At 31.3% G+C, this 22,114-nt stretch overlaps 1 protein-coding gene across 1 annotated transcript in view; it reads left to right on the plus strand.

The window, feature by feature from the left end:
* The first annotated feature begins 629 nt into the window (after positions 1–629).
* Positions 630–22,114, plus strand: part of LOC110622961 (ferredoxin-dependent glutamate synthase, chloroplastic) — a 40,226-nt gene continuing 18,741 nt past the window's right edge. Inside the window, exons 1-10 of the mRNA XM_021767730.2 lie at positions 630–1,181; positions 7,291–7,603; positions 9,487–9,929; positions 10,017–10,148; positions 10,730–10,828; positions 11,277–11,347; positions 15,641–15,737; positions 17,762–17,854; positions 18,887–19,032; positions 19,674–19,833. Of these exons, the coding sequence (XP_021623422.1) occupies positions 852–1,181; positions 7,291–7,603; positions 9,487–9,929; positions 10,017–10,148; positions 10,730–10,828; positions 11,277–11,347; positions 15,641–15,737; positions 17,762–17,854; positions 18,887–19,032; positions 19,674–19,833 (1,884 nt within the window). The 5' untranslated portion in view covers positions 630–851. The remainder of the gene's footprint in view (positions 1,182–7,290; positions 7,604–9,486; positions 9,930–10,016; positions 10,149–10,729; positions 10,829–11,276; positions 11,348–15,640; positions 15,738–17,761; positions 17,855–18,886; positions 19,033–19,673; positions 19,834–22,114) is intronic.

Here is a 22,114-nt window from a genome sequence, read left to right on the forward strand (position 1 = left end):
AAATGACCAGAGTGATAAATCTCTCCTAATAATAATTCTAATAAATAAATAAATAAATACTTTAATAAATAATATTTTAATTTAGAATTTAAATTTGAAATTTTCTAATATTAAAGAGAGGAAATAAAGAATAAATTTAAAGAAATTGGAAAAAAACGAAATTTCTTTTTTTAAATGTTTATTAACAAGTAAAATAAAGTTTATGACAATAAATTAAAGTTGAAAAAATTTAAAAAAAATTAAAATTGAATGATTAAATTAAATATACAATCAAAAGTTGGTGGATTATTATGTTATAAATGTTTAATAGTTACTAAGCTCAAACTTTTTACAACAAAACCTAATATTTAAATTTGAATATTTATATTATATACAATTTAATTGATGATGGCGAATGTCCATCTAAATATTTTTTTTTTTTTGTCGAAGAAATATTTAATTTTATCATTGACAATATTGAATTTATAATTGCCACGCTCTACAAGTGGCCTTTCATAGTTACTTAAAAATCAAAATGGCCGAATGGAAAACTGAAAGCGAAAGAAGTAACAGTTGACCGAAAAACAGAGGATCACAGCCTCAAGTCCCTGAGAGAAGCAGTGCACCATATCATAAAAGCGCAGAAAAACAAACAAGGACGAAAGAGAGAGATAGAGAATAGACGCCAGTAGTAAGGCGGGTGGTTCCGGTCGTTTCTCCTCTTTATCCATCCATTCCATCTCTAAGATCCTTATTTCCACACGATCCTCTTCTCACTCTCTCACACCACACTCGTCACTCCTCTCTTTTAATCCGAAAAAAAGAAAAAAAAAGAAAAACTCTCTCTGCAGTCGTCGGCGTCGTCGCCGCTCATGGCTCTGCAATCGTCGTCTCTCTCTCCCATTCCTCAGCTTCTCTTCTATTCCTCCTCCACCGTTTCCGCCACCAATGCTTCTTCTACAAAGGCGCCGTGTTCAGTTATCGCTTACACTAATAATAATAACGGTAAAAGTCTCTTGTTTGCTGATTTTGTTGGCTTATATTCTAAATCCAAGAGAGGCAGAAGGAAAATTGGCGTTGGTGTCTCTTCTTCTCCGTCGATAGCGCGAACTAGTTTGTCTCGATTTATGAGTAGAAGCTCGTGTTCAGTTAGAGCAACTCGTGGTACTGAATCAGTTCCTCAATCTGATTTGAAAGCTAAGGTACGTGTTTGCTTTGTATTGATTTTTGAGCTGAAATTGAGTTTTGAATTTGTTTGAAATGGAGATATAAACAGCTAAACGAATAAACAGCTAAACGAATTGGAATCGTTTTGTGGAATATGAAAAACATGCACTTAACTTGCCTTTTTTTTTGTACTAATTATCCTTTTTTTTTTGTCGTAATTGGCCTTCCATGCTTGTGCTACGCTCTTGGAAAATGCTAACCAAACAGGACCTTAAAAATTATAACCAAACGGTATCCGAGGATCTTAAAATTGGAAGGTTTCAGCGCTTGTCTTTCTAAATTGTTGAATTAAAAAGTAATTTAACGTACGGACTAAGAAATGCTTGAGCTGTTTGTGTTATATTTATATACATTTAAGAGGTTATGTTCAAGAATTGTTGAAACAGAGTGATACTACTGATGGAGTATAGATGCTTATGTTGTGTGGTTTATTTTAAGTTCAACAATTCCCTCGTATACTATAATTCTCCATCATGAAATGGACCAAATTATGATATCACGGCAGGAAACAGAAATTCTAAATACCAACAGAAAACATACTGAAAGGAGAAGATGCTTGAGAGTTCTACAACGTATTGATATGCTTTTAAGCTGTTTATCCAAGAATTTGCAATGTTTTGAGCTTCGACAAACTATATTTTCTAGCCAAAGGTATATGCATGCTTACAATTTTAGCCAATACGTTTGTTTTTGGACAATTTTAGTCAAATTGAAAAATTTAATTATAATTTTAACCAGGCGTGAAAAGGGGATAAAATATGCTGCTGAGAAAATAATATTTTAATGTAGGTCCCGCCTGTTATGATAGAGTAAAATTATGTATTTTAGCTAAAGTTTTACTCGAATTGTCAGTTTTAGCCAATCATTTTTTCTTTTGTCAATTTTAGCCAAAGAGTTAAAAAAGAGTGTAATAGGAGGTGATGTGGTTGTTGAGTTATTATAGAAATTAATTTCTTAATGCAGGATCCACTTGAATTATTTGCCTTATTAGGTAAAAATGATTTTTTTTAAAATATTATACTTACTTGAATGTGGTTTAATATAGGTGGATCTAACAATTTACACTATTCTTACACTCAAAAATAGGACAGAGAATATTTCATTACTATACTTAAATCAGCTCTTTTTCACTTCAGACTAAAATTGATATCAATCTTATAAATTATTTTTGTAAACAAGCCCCCTGTTCTAAATTGATTACTTATGGATATTGTAAATAAGCCTCATAATTTTTGTCCTATTTTTACCGTTATATAAACTGCTCTTAATTTGTATACAAGTGTCCTATCAAATTTAGCCTACTTGGTGCCAATTTTTTACAGTATAGTCCTGCCCTGAAGTGGTTTTGATTGAGCTAATTTTTTTGGTAATTACTGCATGAATATGATTTGACTTAGTTGAGACTGAAAATTTTAGCTAAAATTGAAAAAGTTACTAAAATTATGAAATCGCATAAAAGATTGACTAAAATGTACAATTCACCTTTGGTAACGTGGGCCCCACATTACCAAAATATTTTTCTTTTTTGATCAAGCAGCCACATCAGAACATCTTAGCTCCCTTTTTGCCCTTTGGCTAAAATTGTAACTGAACCTTTTAATTTGGCTAAAATTGTCAAAAAAAAAAAAAAAAAAAAAAGATTGGCTAAAACCATAAAACTGCATATACGTGTAGCTTTACCCTTTTTTAAATCATAGTTGAATAGAGTGTTAGGCTGATGGAATGATGGATGCATAATTGTGGTTTATTTGGAAATTCATTATCTTTTATTATTCTCAACCATCAGAAAGATCAAATTATGATAGTCAAACAGGAAGTAGAAACTCTATAGTAGCAGAATACCAAAGCCGATAAGTTGATAATGCACACACTAGATGCATGGTGGCATAGTTCAAAATGCTTACATTTTTATGAGAACATTTCCAAATAAGATAAATTGCTTGTACGCAAGCTTATTGCTTAGCATTCTAAAAGTCCCGTTTTTGTTTGCTTTGAAGAGTGGGTATGACCTGCATTTGGTTTTGAAAGTGAAGAATGTGCCTCCACAATGTTGACCAATCAGTATCATTGGATCAAAGTATTATTGCATTTTTGCTTTAGAATTCTGAAGTCCTAGCAGTGGAAGCTGTGTTTTGATGATCCTTACATAAGGATGATTTTGGAATCCTTAAATGCTCATTTTGTTTTTGATAAATCAAAACTAATTTCAATTGGAGAAATGTAGAGTGAAAAACTGAGATATAATAGTATCTATAGTATTGTTTCTGTTAACAAAACAAAAACATTTTACTTAGTAGAAACTTTTGAGTCTTAACTTTACTTTATGTCATGATGAGGATGATGGGTGTAGATATGACCCTTGCAAGTGATGCCTTTTCCTGCGTTTGGTTGTTGTCGTCTTGATTAAATTTTGAGCTGCTTTGTCTCTTAAGATAATGAGCTTCGATTTAAGTTTATTAGCAGAATGCATCCCTTATATGTTTGTTATAATTGGGGTTGTTTAAAGATAGTTGCTCGTAACCAATGGCATCAAATATGAATCGAAGAGGAAATTGTAAGATTTCTAGCCTTCCAGGGCAACTAAATATTATTGTTCCATTAATGTACAAATTTTGGAGTTGAAAAGTTCTACAAATTTGAAAGCTAACATTTCCAACTTGATGCCATGTGTTAAACAAATGTGAAAATAGAGCAATATTTTAAATGTTGGTTGTAAAAGAGATCATGAAGAGATAATTTTCTGAAAAAGATTGGTAATACTGGAAAAAAACATTGTTTGAAAGAAATATCAGTACTACTTCTCTATAACAGTCATTGAATGAAAATAGTATGTTTTTAAGTTCCCCAAATTATGAATTTAACTAAGGTAAACAAAAACATACTAAAAACTTTTGGTATATCATAAGCCCTAAGATTGAGAAGAATGAATGAGAGTTGAAACAATGCATGTTTATCATGAATCCACCAACCTTTTCTCTCTAGTATGAAATAGGTTATAAAAGAGTGGGGTTGTTGGATTATGAATTAAGTTGTAAAAGAGTGGGGTCAAAAAACACAAGAGAATGTATAATCATTTTTTCTCTCCCTAAATCACTAATATTCCACTTCATATTCATGTATCAGCACGTCACCAATATCCCTCTTCGCACCAAACCACCTACATCACCAATCATTGGTCGCTCTAACCTGCCGCATATGCATCCATAGGAGTGCATGTCCTTCCTCCCACACCTGTCACTGTTCATCTCTTTCTTATCATGCAATGTATCACTACAAGTAACAGCATTTTTTCCCCCAATACTCTAATCATCATGTGAACCACCTATATCTTCATATTTGTATAGAATCTGACTAACTTGACCATATCTTTTGATGCTCTGATTTGGAATGGTGTGTTCAAGTAGTGGAATTTATGAGAGAAGAAGAGAGTGGCAGACCCAATGATGCAGATTGCAACAGATACTTTTTATTCTGTGGATAGAGAGTTTGACTACAAATGGAGCTGATGTAGGAATGATTAGGATTTTATGCGATGTAGAATGAAGCTGGGTTTCTAATATATTGAATTGGTTCCTAAATCGGGCAACTGGTTTTAGACATTCAGAACTGTGCTCTGAGAGAAGGAAATAGTAAAACAATAGTAAAAGCTAGATAAATCTAAACAACTACAACTAGGAAGGAAACAATTTCACTTCTAAAGAAAGAGAATATGTTGCTTTAGTGCTTTGCATTAATCTGAACTAATGTTAAAAATTAAGCACCATGCCTAATTATGTGTTTGCTCGATACTCTTAATCTAGATACCAATATCACTTCTAAATGGGTAGCTCAATTTTACTACTTTGTCAAGGAAATTCATAGATAAAAACCGCAAATAAGGCAACCAAACCATAGTTATCTGGATTGTGATACTCTTGAGTTGTGGTATGGATACGTAGTACATGGCATGCCAATTAATGAAATGTAGAATATGTAGGGATAGACTTGATTAGTATGCTAATTTGTTTAACAATACATTTAGTTAGCACCTCTTGATAATATTTATATTTTCTAAAAAAATTTTAAGTTTTAACTAATAAAATAGTAATTTACACTCCAAGTTAACACGACCACCTACTTCGCTAACATTTAAATGCACTACCTTACTTAAAGTGTAATGCATTCTCTTCTTTTCATTCTTCTTTTGCTATACCGTTGCTTCCTCCTCCTCCGTGTCTTCTCTACTTCTTGTGCCTGCATGCTATTGCATGTGTATATATTTGTTGATCTTTTTTCTTTCTTCTTTTTTTTCATCTTCTTACTTCTCATTGGAACCTTTATTTTGGTGACTTGGATTATATCTCTCGATGATTTGGGTGGCAAAAATATCGCGTTTCGGTTCACAGTATCTAGGTTGCTGTTCTTGGGGGAGTAAGAGAATCTTGTAATTATGATCCAAACTATGAAAAATCTAGTATCTTGCTTGTAATTGTCCTATCCCTTATACCTAACAACTTATTTGAAACCAATTATGCATGTGATACTGCGATCAGTTTTAAGTATAGTACTAGAGTTCAATTTGATTTGTGATTTAATTGATTGCACAGGTTTGGAGTGAATTTAGCCAAAATATGTTGGTTGAATGAATCAAAGGGTTAACTGACTTGGTTTTCTTTGTTACTGTAAGGAAAGTTTGCCCTCATTGTTATTATAAGAGTAATTTATAGGGATGCCCCTAAGGGGTGGCAAAATCCACATAGCAGTCCCTCGTTAAACTTTCGGTAACAAATTAGTTCCTAAGTTTAATTTCCATCTAACAAAATGGTCGTTCCTTGAATAAAAGGTACATATTGCTGTGAGTTGACCATTGACTAATAAAAGATACATATTGCTGGGAATTGACTATTGACTAGAGGTTATATATTTTTTGATGGCCAAAATATCCCTCTAAATGGCTATTTTTTTTTTTGTAATAAAAAGTTATTTTTATCCATTATTTTAGTAATAAATAAATTGAGGGATTACTATTTTAATTTTGAAGATTGGTGAACTTGTGAGTTTTATCTATTTTTTTATTTGTTATCATAGTAAGTAATTTTATTTTTTAAAAATATAGAACTTAATATTTTGTAAGTATAAAAGATTTTATATTTTTAAAAATAAATTTAGATGGGCTCCAACTATGATCTGTAAGTAGTAAAATGTATTTTTAATTTTTAATTGAGTATAAAAGTTTTTATACTTATAAAGTCAATTTAGACAGATTCCAAAGGACTAACCAGTTAGTTTTCCTATACCACATGGATTAAATAGTAATTCTTCCTTAAAGAAACAAGAATAGGGTGAAATGGAATATGATAAAATTGAAGTTCCCATTTATGTTTCCAATTTGCAGTGAAGAAAATCAATCACCATCTTAAGTAAAAGAAATCAATGCATCGAACAGAAAAAAGATTTCAATTCTAAATGCAGGTTCCATTTTGAAATATGACCATAGCTTAAAATTCCTTTGATCTGACTGCAATTTTACTTTCCTGAACATTTTGTTGTTTGCATTACTAAGAGTTGGAATTCCAAATAGTGGTATGCTTTCTTGATGATGACGAGTGGCTTTATTTTGGAGCGTTTAGAATTCTTTGGAGTGTTCTGTATGCTACTTATAACATTATTTGGGTCTATTTGCATAGTGTGGTGATGAAACTGAGTGTTTGGAAGCTCTTTTTGTTGTGCTAAGTATTTGGAGGTCAGGGATGCCATTTGTTTGGCTGTTCTGTGCACAATTTGGAAAGGGGCAATTTTTGGCTAATAGTAACCTTCTGGATATGTAACTAACTGAGAATTTTGTATTATTCATTTTGTCTTTTTTTATAAAGGGCAAGTCTTTTTGAGAAGGCTTCTGAGCTGTGATTTTGAATTTTATTTTTTCCCTTTTCATTTCTAGTGCTTTGTACAACCTAAATTGTAGATGCTGTAAAAACAGACTTTCTATTACTTTGGAGGCATGAAATGTTTTATTTTTCCTGTTGAACTTATTGATATTAACCATTTGTTGCATTTGCAGAATGTACTGTTTGCTTCTATTTACTTGAGTTGCAATGTCTTCAGGTTGCTAACTTGGATGATATAATATCAGAAAGAGGAGCTTGTGGAGTTGGTTTTATTGCTAATTTGGAAAATAGAGCATCACATCAGATTGTTAAGGATGCCCTTGTCGCTCTTGGCTGTATGGAACATCGTGGTGGTTGCGGAGCAGACAATGACTCTGGTGATGGATCAGGATTGATGACTTCAATTCCATGGGATCTATTTGACAATTGGGCTGACAAGCAAGGAATTGCATCTTTTGATAAATTGCACACAGGAGTCGGGATGGTTTTCCTCCCTAAGAATGATAACTTTATGAAAGAAGCCCAAAAAGGTGATTATATACAGAGGTTTGAGGCCAGTCAATTGTATGCTTTTGTGAATCAGTATTGGCTACTTTCCTTTTTCAGTTTTACGTAGATTGTGTATTTTGATTTTTCTATGTGTAATCCTTCTTTGATTTAGATCTTTAATTTTTCTCATTTTATTTCATTCAAGTGAATATTATCTATTAGTAGTGTTATTTGCATGACATGTTTCCTCTAGTTCTTTTAGGAAGTTTGCCTTCATTTCCTATCTTTGTGTGATTCTTGATTCCCATGTCAACATGATATATATTTTTATTAAGATCTGATGGTCTCAAAATCCTAAACTTTGCTAAAGTTTTCAATTATATCCACTTTTAATTTTATAAATTTCCTTTTCAAACTTGCTTTCCAATTGATATCAATTTTATCAAATATCTGAATGGTATGTACCTTGCTGATGTAGCACTAAAAATATATTTCTGGCAGACATGGGTGTAGAGTGTAATAGAATGTTATTCTTCTTATTCATGTGGCATTTTTTGTTACTTTTGAGTTGTACCATTTATTTAGTTAGAAATGTCCTCAACTTTATGTCTTTTTTCAATTATATCCAATGCTTTTGATTTTATTGCATCTATAATTTTAGTTGAATAAATATCTAAACTACAATCATTATATTTAATTTTAATTGCAACTGGTAATCTGTAACTATATAAAAAGGAGAGATGATGGTTACTGTTCTTTACAAGCAGCAGCTTGACTTTCTCTTTTTTGTATTTACTAATTTAACTTTCAAGTATAATAATTTTTCCATTTACCTTTTAATTTTTATAGCACCTTTTGTTCTGAATTTGCAAATGTACCATTATATATTTTGTAATCAACAATTATTTTTATTGTTTTTTTTTACTTCAATTAGTATGATCTAATTGCACTTATATTATCAGAATTTTTTAATAGAATATTTTGTTATTAATAAAATATAGGGTGTTGTCTAATCTTCAATTTTTATACAAATTGTTTAATAAACTTAAATAATCTTATTTCCTGATGTTTTTATATTGAGTTCAAGAGTGGCAAGAGATTGAATATAGGCTTAAAATATGGAAGAGATTTTTAATAGAAGAAAATTATTTTACTTGATTTTAAGAAGAATTTACCCCCCCAAAAAAAAGAGAATCCACATATAATTTATTTAATAATTAGCTGTGACTTTATCCAAATAAGATTGTTGTAAAAAAAGGACATTAACCTCATTATTATTCAATTCAGTACCATATACTAATACTATATCCCCTCTCTTTTCTTTTTAATTTTTTTTTATTGTTAAACCAGAATAAAAAATGAACATATTACTTTTCATCCTAAATAGTTTGAGCAAATAAATTAAGATTCAATCCTTATATTGTGCTCATTTTATTTCATCCCAAAGGAGCAAAAACAATTTAGGTTATTTTAATTAAATAAATTAATTAATATTATCAATAATATTTGCTATGATCATATTATATTTATCTTAATTATATTCGCCAAAAGAAAAAAAAAAGACCAACAAATTTTTTTGGAAATAAAAGATTTGAATAATAATATTGAAGGAATAAATCATATGCTTGTTGAGAAATATAATATTTTTATATTTGTAATTAATAATGTTTTAATAAACTTTAATTTAGATATTTTAAACTAGGATCACAATGAAGGTTTTCCAATGTTTATTTGTCTACCTCTTTTACTTTTTCTGTGATTTATTATTTGCCTATATATGGAGTTTTCGATTTTTTTTTTGTCTGAACTCCTAAGATATAATTGAAAAGCAATATTTGTATTTTCTTTATTTTTGTGGCAAGTTCTTATTTTAGTCTAAATTTTTTTTCTAATATTCTGATTTTAAAACCTAATTGGTTTGTAGTTGTTGAGGATATTTTTAAACAAGAAGGCCTTGAGGTGCTTGGATGGAGGCCTGTTCCTGTGAATAAGTCAGTAGTTGGTTATTATGCAAAAGAAACCATGCCCAACATACAGCAGGTATTTGTTAGAGTTGTTAAGGAGGAGAATGTTGATGACATTGAACGAGAATTTTACATCTGTAGGAAGCTGATTGAAAGGGCTGCATCCTCGGAAATTTGGGGCGATGATCTTTACATATGTTCTTTGTCCAATCAAACAATTGTTTATAAGGGAATGCTTCGCTCTGAAGTTCTTGGTTTGTTTTATTATGACCTTCAGAGTGATCTTTATAAATCACCGTTTGCAATTTATCATCGAAGGTATAGTACAAATACTAGTCCAAGATGGCCTCTTGCTCAACCAATGCGGTTTCTTGGTCATAATGGAGAGATCAATACCATACAGGTTACAGAATCCTATACAACAGTAATCTGTGTTTGCAATTATAAGTTATGAGCAATCTCCTTATTTTGATTTAAAATGTATGTGCAGGGTAACTTAAACTGGATGCAATCTCGAGAAAGTTCATTGGAATCTCCTGTTTGGAATGGACGGGAAAATGAAATCCGTCCTTATGGTAACCCTAAAGCATCAGACTCGGCAAATCTGGATAGCACGGCCGAAGTATGAGATGCCACATATATTATTTAATGGTGTTACTTTCATTTGTAGTTTCTTCAGAACATCTATTGGATTTTGTGTGTAGTGTTTACATTTCATTAGCATGAGCACTTTGTAACTTATTTGTCATTGCATTTACATTTTTTTATTGGATATCACAATCCAAACTAGAACGAGTATAATATGTTGGCTAGATTTAGGCCATAAAGAAGCTTCCATGAATTTAAGTTGTTCGAAGTTCCAATCTTTGTCTGAATTCCATACTTTAGGCATTTTTTATTAATAGTTTTGTCATGGTTTTGCTTTTTGTAGTCTGGAGAAATACAACTTGATCAAACCCATTTGCTTTTCTACTTGTAGATACGGTAGATGAATAGTTATCTATGAAAACCATTTATTTCATTTCGTATCAGAATCACTAGGATAACATGCGATAGGGTGCAAGCTACGGAAGAGGGAGACAGTTTGCTTGCTGCTACTTTGTTACATTAGGATAGGATTAACCAGTATATGATATAATTCTTTGATTGCTTTTATCTCTATATTTAAAGTTTGACTTATTTTCACTTAACGATCTGGTTCAGTTGTTAATAAGAAGTGGTCGTACTCCTGAGGAGGCTTTAATGATCCTTGTCCCTGAGGCATATAAGAATCATCCAACTTTGATGATAAAATATCCTGAGGTAATTTCGCGACAATATTTCATGGTTCAGATTCATCTATAAGGAGGCATACATTTGGAAATAATATTTTTTTGGCTTAAGAAATTTCTTAACATTCCTTTTAGTCAGAAAACTCTGTGTTTTTTTTTTTTCCCTTGCAGTTGCCTTTGTCCTTTTTATTGTTAAACCATAAAAATAATATATTATGCTTATAATCATAGCTTCTTTTTTATTCTCTGAGCTCGATCAAATAGTTTATCTTTGGCTATATTTTTTTTTTGTCGTGTTAATCTTAACTTTTTTGGTTCTTTCTTTTGTGAAATTTTGTTGTTCATTATTTTTTGTCCTTAGTTTTATGTAATTACTAAGTTAATGTAATTATAGCTGCATTTAGTTTAAAACAATATAAATTTTCGGAATTTCATGTCAATTACTTGTGGGGAATACTTAATTGATTTGTGCTTTTTAGGTTGTTGATTTTTATGACTATTACAAGGGTCAGATGGAAGCATGGGATGGGCCTGCTTTGCTTTTATTCAGGTAATAGATCTTCGTCTTCTTCAAAGTTCACAGGTTGAAAATAAAATTGATTGCATTATCTAGTTGAGTAGTGGACCATTTTTAGGTTGTAATGACTTGTTTTGGTTACAAGAATTTTTGAGCATTGCAATTTGATAAAAGAGAAGAGATCATTGTTTCCTACCAACCAGCACTAAAAGTGCTGGGTTTGCTCAAGCTCCAAAGATCCTTGATGACTAATTATAAAATTTATGTTTAGAAAGATAATGTTTGTTGTATATTATAATAGAGATTACAACTTATTTATACATAAGAGACCGTATCTAGAAAGGAAAGGAAATTAACCTTATGATCATGCAATCTCTAAGATTAAGCAACTAACACATCTATCAATATTTACTTCCTTTGTTAATATATTTACTTCCTATAACCTATAACACTCCCCTTCAAGTTGGAGCATAGATGTTAAGCATGCCCAACTTGTTACATATATAATCAACTCGAGTCCCATTTAGAGTTTTAGTGAAGATATCTCCTAATTGTTCTCCGGTTCGGATATGTCCTATTGAGATTATCTTTTATTGAACCTTTCTCATGAATAAAATGACGTTTAGTCCTCTCATGAAATACTAGATTAGAAGCAATGTGGATAGCTGCTTGATTATCACACCACAACTTAGAAGGCACCGAATTTGTGAACCCAACCACTTCCAACAGTTGACGCACTGCAAAACTTCACATATGGCTTGTGCCATGGCTCGATATTCAGATTCAGCACTAGAACGAGAGACCACATTTTGCTTCTTACTTTTCCATGAGACAGGTTACCTCCCACAAAAATACAATATCCAGTGGTTGACCTCCTATCAACCTTCGAGCTTGACCAATTAGCATCAGAAAAGCATTCAATATTGAGTGCCTAATAACATTCAATATTTGAGTGCCCATGGTTACCATAGAAGAGGCCTCGTCCTGGGGCCCCTTTCAAATAGCAAAAAATTTGTCCTAAATCATCATCCCTCATCCAATCTCCCCTAGCTTCATCAATTGGAGGATCCTTGGTAGGATAATCATCCATTTCGATACTTCGTAAATAAATACATTCCGATACTTCGTAAATAAATACATTCCGATATTTCGTAAATAAATACGGATACTCTAATCCAAAAAATTAGATCCATTTAATTTGTATTCCGTGATTTTAGTCATCACAGGAATCATCTCAGCTACGGTGTTTTTAACTTCAGCCATGAGAACAACCAACTCAAAACAATAGCAACAAAAGAAACACAGAAGCAAAAAACAGGACGTGAATAGTACTCGTACGGGAACAGTACTCAAATGTGAACAGTACCAAAAACGCTTCCACCTAACACCCAAATGGCAAACGAACCACAAATCTGATGAGAGGGCTGCGAGGCAACTTCGGCGAGGGTGATTGGAGCAGCGATAGATAGGCGACACGCCTCTACGCGCCGGCAAGTGGGATGACGTCAGAACCTTGTCGTGGCGTTTGAAGTTCACTCACTGGCCGGACACCCGTTGGCTCTTCAGGACAGCTTCGTTGGCGCTCTGGCGTCTTTCCTAGGTGGGCAGCGATAGACAAATGTTACCCTATATGGGTAACCCAAAAGACCAGGAGCTCTAAGTCTCTAAAAAATTTAAATCTCTACGGGAGAGGTTTTGATACTATGTAGAAAGGTAATATTTGTTGTATATTACAATAGAGATTACAACATATTTATACATGAGAGACCATAACTAGAAACGAAAAGAAATCAAGCCTATGATCATGCAATCCTTAAGATTAAGCAACCAACACATCTATCAATATTTACTTTCTATATTAACATATTTATTTTCTATAACCTATAACAATATGAGAAGAGAAAGGTGATGAAACCAGAGGTTTTGGAGAGAATTTTCTAGTATATTTCTCTATGAAAAAAGTTTCTTAGCTATATAACCAGTTTCATTCCTATGATTATGGGATCCCAATACTCCCCCTTTAATTGGATATTGCACAAATACACATGCCTAGCTTGCAAACTAAAGTGTGGAAAACTTTGTTGCTTGACCATTGGTCAATACGTTAGCAGTTGCTCCTTTGAAGCCAGATGAGAAGCATTTAATGAATCATTCACTATCTTCTTTAGTTCTCCTTTTTCAAGTGTCGATCAATCTTTAACTTTTTTTGTTCGATCATGTTGAACAAGATCATTGACAATCCTAATAATAGCAGCTTTACTATTACAAAATAAGGATAAACCATTGGCTTTTGACATTTTTAACTCCATCAATTTGACAATCATAATAGTTCACATATTCCTTTGCCTAGCTGTATAGTCTACTTCTACACTTGATCTTGTCATCACATTCTGTTTCTTGCTTCTCCATGTTACTAGATTACCTCCAACAAACATACAATAGTACAATGTTGACCTATTGTTATAAAGTCTAGCGTTATATTACATTCTTCTGTGTGCTATAGTGAAGATCTAGACATTGTATTTGGGGTTAATTTCACCCATCATCTCTCAGCTTAGGTGTTTATATTAATGTCATCCCTCAACTTCAATTTGTATTATAAACATCCCCTGAACTTTAAATTATTAAAGTCCTTGTGATTTGCTATTGTCATTTATAGAATAACTTATGCCTAAATTTTACTCACCGACACTGTTCCTACATTTTACATGAATATATTACCACCATCCTTTAATTTTAATTTGCATAACAAAAACTTCTAAATATCAATTTAACTTATTTTTATTTCATTTTTTTAAAAAATATTAGTAAATTATGAATTATGATTATGTAATTTTCTTTCAAAAATTTGTAGTTAAGTTAGCTTAAAATTTAAAATTTTATTTAATTAATGTTATTTGTTTGAATTTATAGTTACCTTAAGATTTTCTAATTCAATTTTGGGTTATTGTATAAAGGATTCATTACATCTAATTTATTTTAATTTTATTGATTCTTTCTGTTGTAAATAATAATAATGATAATAATAATAATAATAATGATAATAATAATAATATGTTATTTTACTTTATTTTGGTTACATTCAAGCACAACTTAATATATGACTTTTTTCTTTATGTAGGTTGATTATGATTTATCTTAGTAAAATAATGTCTCTATCTTAGATTATTATTTAGCTTATTTTGTATAAAAATTATTTATATATTAATTTGGAGTATTGAATTCTTTTGTGATATAATTTAAAGTTGAGAAATCTTATGGCATACTCATCTAAATTGAGGGTTAATAAGTGAAATTTTATTATAAATTAACCTGTAAATTGGTGATAGTTGGTCACCATGACTTCAGGATATTCAAATTTAATATCAGGGAGTTTTATAATACAATTTTAAGTTATTGGGTTATAGTTATTAGATTCTCTTAATCCCTAAGAACCATGTTCTAGATACTGCATGCTAAAATGCATTACTTTTGCATCTCAAATTATTGGGAGACGGGATCTGAGTCACCAAAATAGAGGTTCCACAGAAATAAAAAGATGGAAGGAAAGAAGAAAGAAGAAAGAAAATTAAATATGCATGTGTGCAATAGCATACGGGTATAATGAGAAGTAGAAAAAGAAGAAGAAAGGCTATAACAAAGGAAAAATGAAAAGAAAAAAACAATATTTTAAAACAATTTAAGTGAGGTAGTAGATTTAAATGTTAGTGGAATAGGTGGTAATGTTAATTTGGGAGTATAAATTACTATTTTTCTATTTAAACTTTAAATATTTTCAAAAAATATAAATATTATCAATTATTAGTCATATATTTAATTTTGTAAACATTATATTATATTGTATACACATAGTTTACATGCTCCAAATTAAATTGGCGTACCAACTAAATGTACATTAATCGAAATAGTGTACGCATTAAGTCTACTCCCTACCTTTCCTATATTTCTTGATTGGCGTACTGCACACTAGTACCATGACTCTAGAGTACCGCAAAATGCAATCACCTAAGTTGATGGATGATGGGTGAATTTAAACCTTTGTATTTGCTTGATGGTTTATAATAGAAGTGCCCATAAAACTACCCAGGAATGAGCAATAGTATATATAATGCTATCTCATTCTTGACTCTTTCTTAGAGTCTTTTAGATACATATGTGCATGTGCAATTATGCATAACAATATGCTTACTTATAAAGGTTCTATTCATGCGTATGTAATGGGCCTAAAAAATTGATACGCTTAAAAGAGTTATGTAGTTTAGTTATATATTTGTTCTCATGTTGTCATTCTTGTTTCTGATTATTTTTATTGTCTAAATGGCACAGTGATGGAAAAACAGTTGGTGCTTGTCTTGATCGGAATGGACTTCGTCCTGCTAGGTATTGGCGGACAGTAGACAATTTTGTTTATGTCGCATCTGAGGTGTGCTTCGCATCTCTTTTTGACCTGGAATTACTTGCGGTTTATTAATTGGAAGGAATCTGATATCATAAGATAGTGGATATTGGCATTTGGCACTCTCTATGCTTTTTGATTCATCTTGATGTATATCTTGGTTGCTTAATGGTCTATAATTATTTTCTTTTATAGTAATTGTTCTAATACTGTTTGAATTTTTTTATTTGCCTGATATTAATAACATTGCTGGATTTGATACTTGGATGTCCCTTGAATATTGGAAGCCCAACTAAGCTTTGGTTCGTTTTTCATTAGTTGTTTTTATTAGGCCTTAAGTCAGCATAGTTTTTGTTACTGGTTATATATGAATAAAATCCATATTTATGGTGTTTGATCTTTTAATAAAATCAATATTTATATATCCATAAACCCGATGTTCACTATGCTTGATCTCTTAACTGAAACTGCATATGTATATAAAGTCAGTATTGAAGTGAACATGCATTGTTTTTTTTTTTTTTCATAATTTATCAAATTTATTGTGATACTGGTGCGGAATTGGTTTCAAGCAGAGATGAATAAAGAAAAAGGATCCATATAGGTGAGCTCATCTATTTTGATTTTAAGGCTTTGTTGTCATCAAATATATTGTAATATGTTGTCCATCTCACGTTGGGAAGACATCTGACTTTGAGGAATGCATATATGCATTTTTTTTGTGACAAATTTTGAATAATTTGCTTTCTGTAGTGCCTTCTATCTGTGCCTAAGATGGTTATGACGTGAAAGTAATACGACATTATGACTGAACACATAGTTTTGTCGTTATGGGGTCAGTGCTTACTCCTTAGAGTTATAAATCTTGTGAAATGGAGTGGTCTGTGTTTGAATTTCAATTTAGATATAGGAATCGGTTCTCCTTATTTAAGTTCCTGCAGAATAACTTCATTGTAACAGTATAAGTTAAAATCATGGGATTTTAATCAGACCCTTTAGTCTTATGTAACCTAGACACAATTAATGTGGTACTATAGTTCAATATTTTTGTTTTATGAAAATTAAGTATTTAGTATATTTTTGTAAATCACTTGATTAAAATATCTTTATAATTTATGAAATTATATTATTTAGTCATTTTATTAAAAAAAAATGAGTTAAATAAGAATGTTAATTATGATAACTAAATAATAAATTTAGTTAGCAATTAAAATTTAATATATTTTGTTCCTTATAAATAATTTAAAATTAGAGATACAGAAAAAAAATTAAGAATTATATATAAAATGTTAAAAAATGACTACATAAAACGAGTAAAAATAACATATGTTGCACGAAACAATAAAATTCCAATAAAGAATAGAAATCTTAATAGAATTTCAAATTGGTTTTTTCAATAAAATTAATCCTATATGATTTATATTTATAAATGAAACATTTTAATTGATTGGAAAAAGTTGTAATTTTAATTGGTTGTAATGTGATAATATAAATACTTTATATTTTGATTTGTTTAAAGCCCTAACAGAAGTTCAAAGTCAGTTTCCAATAAACTATTTATTTGCAAATAATAATAACTTTAACATATTAAAATAAACTAATATAAAAAAATTCATTAGACTGATTGAGAAAAAAATAATAATTTTATTTGAATGAAATAGGTAAATTTATTGTGGATCAATTTTAAATAAGTGAAAGCAATGGTCATAAATTAGTTATAATAATGAATAATTAATTTTTATTAATTAAAAGTTAATATGTTATAGTAATATTATTTTGTATAAAAATCAATATATATATATAAGTAATGAAAATATATAACAAGTTAACCTGCAATGCACCATATTAGAGAGCTAGTTTAATTAAATAAGCTTGGACAAAAAAGGTCAAAGCTTGATTTAAGACCAGTTTGAGCTCTCGCACTTAAAAATAAAATGAACCAAGCCTGAATTCCTTACTACTTCAACCATTGCTAAATTGGTGCTGTTGCCTTCATATTGTAATTGCTGTCCTTGTACCTGAGGTAATAACAATGATCTTTTTTGGTTCAGGTTGGTGTTCTTCCAATGGATGAGTCTAAAGTAACAATGAAGGGCCGCCTAGGTCCAGGAATGATGATAGCTGTGGATTTGCTTGGTGGTCAGGTTGTCTAACATTTTTTCTTTTTGTTTTTGATTGACAGCCTTATGAGGTAAATTGCATTGGAAGTAATTATGGTGGTTTTCAGAGGTCTTTATGACATTTGTTTTAATGTTCTACACTTTTTTAATATTTTTTTCCCCAAAAAAGATTTCTTTTACGAGGTTTTCCTATTCTTTTTTAAAATCCAAATTGATTTATGAAGTATATATTTCATTTATACTTGCAAGACATGCTGTCTCCTTATTTCCTATTGTTTTCATCCAGTGTTTCTTTTGAATGAAAAAAATAAACCTGTGTTGTTTGCATTTCTTTTTAAAATTTTGAAGACACACATGGCATATGGTGACAGAGTGCCATAGAATATCTTTCGACATGTTACTTCAAAACAAACCAATTACTTGTCATTTTAGGAAGAAAACGATCAAAAAAGGTCAAACGATATCCATGTTGATCACTTTTATTTTTTATTTGCATAATGTATATAGCTCAATGTACTTTGGATAGTGTGACAAAATGAGAGAAATATCTTTTTGCATTCTATGATTCTATCTCAAAAAGACCAGTTAGTTATCATTCCTAGGAAGACAATAACTACATAAAACATCAAATGGTATTGATGTCTAGATTGTACTTTTTGATAAGTTACTCACTCACCATCACTTTGGTGGTGTTCTCCACTTTGTGCAATATATTAGGTATTTCTAATAGGATGCTAATTGTGTTATTGAACAAAAAACTCTAGTATCCTTGGGTATAACCATGCTCCCTGTTGGGATGATTGGTGGAAGCATGTGTTTTCCGTAAATTATGTGCTTAGTGGTCATTGTTTGATAAAGATTGAACTTCCATTATTTATTTGGGGCAAATCTATTATCTGGTTGGATTTTGTACAGTTGAGTCCTCAACATTTCAAATGAAAACATACAACGTTATGGATTCTTATAATTATCTTTTTTTCTTCAAAGATACTGTCATTTTATAAAGATTTGGGGCTTTGGATTGTTATATTAATTTCTTAAGGAATCAATTTGTAGGTCTATGAGAATACTGAAGTTAAAAAGCGGGTAGCTTTATCAAATCCATATGGGAAATGGGTTCGTGAGAACCTACAATCTTTAAAGCCTGAGAACTTCCTCTCAGCAACAATTTTGGACAATGAAGCAACTTTGCGGCGCCAACAGTAAGTATTTCTATTTGATTTGCTCTTTTGAAGTAAAACAGTTACTGTAGCATTAATTATTGGAAGTCATTTTGACCCATAAGATAAGGCTAAGTGAGACATTGTAGCATTGTTTCATTTCGTGTCATTGGTATTGATAATATCATGTGTGGTCAGTTTCTTAGAAAGAAAAGAAAGAAGAAAGGGAAAAGACGGGGAGAGCTACAATTACAAATTTTGGATATCGATGCTGAATTGATTTAAACAGGGGTGAATAGTGAAAATGATTCATATCTCTGATTCCATCTAGTTTGGGATTATGGATTAGTTGTTGTATAAAAAAGTACCTTTTGTGTATAAAGGAAAACAAGTGAGTAATTTAGTTTGGTAGAAGTGAATTCAAACTTATGATGATATTATTAAAGAAATTATAACCATATCTTGCAAACAATGATGAGGGAGAATTTTTAAAAACAAAATCCATAGTGGACACACCCAAGAGTGAATAACACATAGAGAAAGAGAAACAGGCTTCATTTTTATAAGTTGTCAACATCATATATGACTTGTAGAATCTTCATTCTATTATTGCTATGCCTTATATATTGGTTGATTGCTCACTATTTATTTATTTATTTTTTATTATTATTATCATGTGACAGGGCTTTTGGCTACTCCAGTGAAGATGTTCAAATGGTTATCGAAAGTATGGCAGCACAAGGAAAGGAGCCTACATTTTGCATGGGAGATGATATTCCATTGGCAATATTGTCCCAAAGGCCGCATATGCTCTATGATTATTTCAAACAACGGTTTGCTCAGGTTTATTATAAATTTCTCTTTCTTTTTTTCCCTAACAACTTAGCTTTTTAGATATGCTAATAACGATGTTTCAGTTTGTTCAAACTTTGAACTTTTTTTATTACTTAAATTATTTTTTGGATCATGGAATAAACAATGCATATGTGTGCTTAATGTTTCTTCATTTTCTGCTTAAAATGTTACTAAATGCTATCTTTGCCTCTCTGTTCATGGGCATTTACCTGCGTGCTCCAATTCCAGATAGTTCTGCAGTAATTGGACATCTGGGTACACACACATGCAACTTATTGATCTTTTGTATTCATGGAGATGCAAATTTGTTAGGAAAAAGTGTCATCAATATCAATCACTAAAAGATTATGAGATATGCATAAAAAGAGAGGCCTGAGTTAAGACTTTAGTTTGTTATACATAACTGTGTAAGGTGATCTCTTACCATGTTTTCTGAAGTTGCAAATATATGTCTCTTACTTCTAAAATCAAGAGGAGGATGTGAAAGCTATGCGTGAAAAAGAAGGACCTCTGTTAGAGATTTCTTCTATTTGGAGTCTTGATACCTTGAATTTTGTCATAATCAGGTGAGAGGAGAGGAGCAAGACAAAATGCAACAGATCTCTGTTGTGTTTGCAGATTAGTCGGCACCTCGCTCTTTGTTAGGTTTTAAATCTGAAATTATCTATTTTTGGGAGAGAAGATTGGGGTGGCGGGCATGGCTTTAAATTGTAGTTGCGATTGCATTCACAGCCATGGCACGAGCAATGAAAACAGGCTTGTAATGGCCGTAACATAACAGTAATGGCCAAGGGCTATGCAAATTTGTCACAGGAATTTGCAAAGTTCATGAAATAGTCAGATTTTGGTAGATACTAATAGAACTAAGATATACAACTATATAATACATATAAATACATCAAATACATACATTAAAAGATCCTATGGTGGGTCATAAATTGGGAGAATTTGCACCTACTCTAAATTTTCGCTACCTTTCTTAAACGACATTAGCATAATTGAGTTATATGCAAAATAATTCTGTACATAGTACATAACTATCCATATTAACGCCATAACAAATTATACTTTAATTTGTTAGAACATACTTCTATTAGAAAAATTACAGATATCTTTTTCATTTTTTTTCTCAACTTACCTCTTCAAAAACTGTGGTACTATAATTATGATAAGTATTAAACTTACAGTTAAGTTTTAAACTTACTATTAATTTAAAAGTTGAAGCTTAAATTTTTATTTGGATGTTATTCTATAAACGACAAATAACGAAAAGCAATAGCAAAGACAGAAAAGAGACTAACCTTTTATAAGAATTAGCTGTGGAATAGAGATATTTATGATGATTGTTAGCTTAAAAGGAGAGAATTAGAAGGAGAAATTTCAGTAAAATTTTGAGAGCATGTGATAGAAACCATTAAATTGGATTGTTGAAACACTCAGAAATGAAGAGAAAGGAAGAAAAGAGTGCATGCATATCACTTTTATTAATTGTGGTCGTTGAATCCCACATCGGTTTGAGAAAGGGGTAACGTGCTCTTTATATATGGCCATAGGCAGTCCTTTCCCTTGAACTAGTTTTTGGGGTGAGTTAGACTTGGTCTAAATTTAATATGGTATCAAAGCCTCCCATCCAATCTCCTCCCCTTGAGCTAGTTTTGGAGTGAGTTAGGTCTGATTTAACATGGTGTCACAAGTTTTCCATCTGATTTTGGGCCTCTCATAAATATGTCATGCACTAGTGAAATTCTGGATGCGTTGAATCCCACATCGGTTTGGGAAAGTGGGAAAGGGATAATGTGCCTTGTATGGGCCATAGGCACTCCTTCCTCTCTTTTGAACTAACTTTTGGGATGAGTTACACCTAATTCAAATTTAGTATTGGAGGTAATAGCCGTAACTGTTACTTAACGGACGGTAAATGATGGTTGTAACCATTATGTAATGCTGGTTACAGCCACAGCCGCTACCCATACAGCTTATACAATGCCTTCAAATAATGGGGTAATGCGTAATCGACCCCTCAAACACTGCCGTGATATAAAGCCATGGTGTTGGGCTCTGGGCCGCTTTGGGCATGCTGAGAATAAATGTTTGCAGATTTGGTTTACAGTGGAAACAGTCTGTGCCAGAACAAAGACACATGAATTGCAGGTTTGCAGATTTGGTTACATTTGGGGTGCTAGATGTTTGATTCTTATGCTCAGTAATGCTACTAGTGGCATTTTATGCAAAACATTCTGTTCATCAGCAGAAGGTTCATAATTTTAAG

This window comes from Manihot esculenta, chromosome 9 (assembly GCF_001659605.2).
Source record: "Manihot esculenta cultivar AM560-2 chromosome 9, M.esculenta_v8, whole genome shotgun sequence".
Taxonomy (NCBI): domain Eukaryota; kingdom Viridiplantae; phylum Streptophyta; class Magnoliopsida; order Malpighiales; family Euphorbiaceae; genus Manihot; species Manihot esculenta.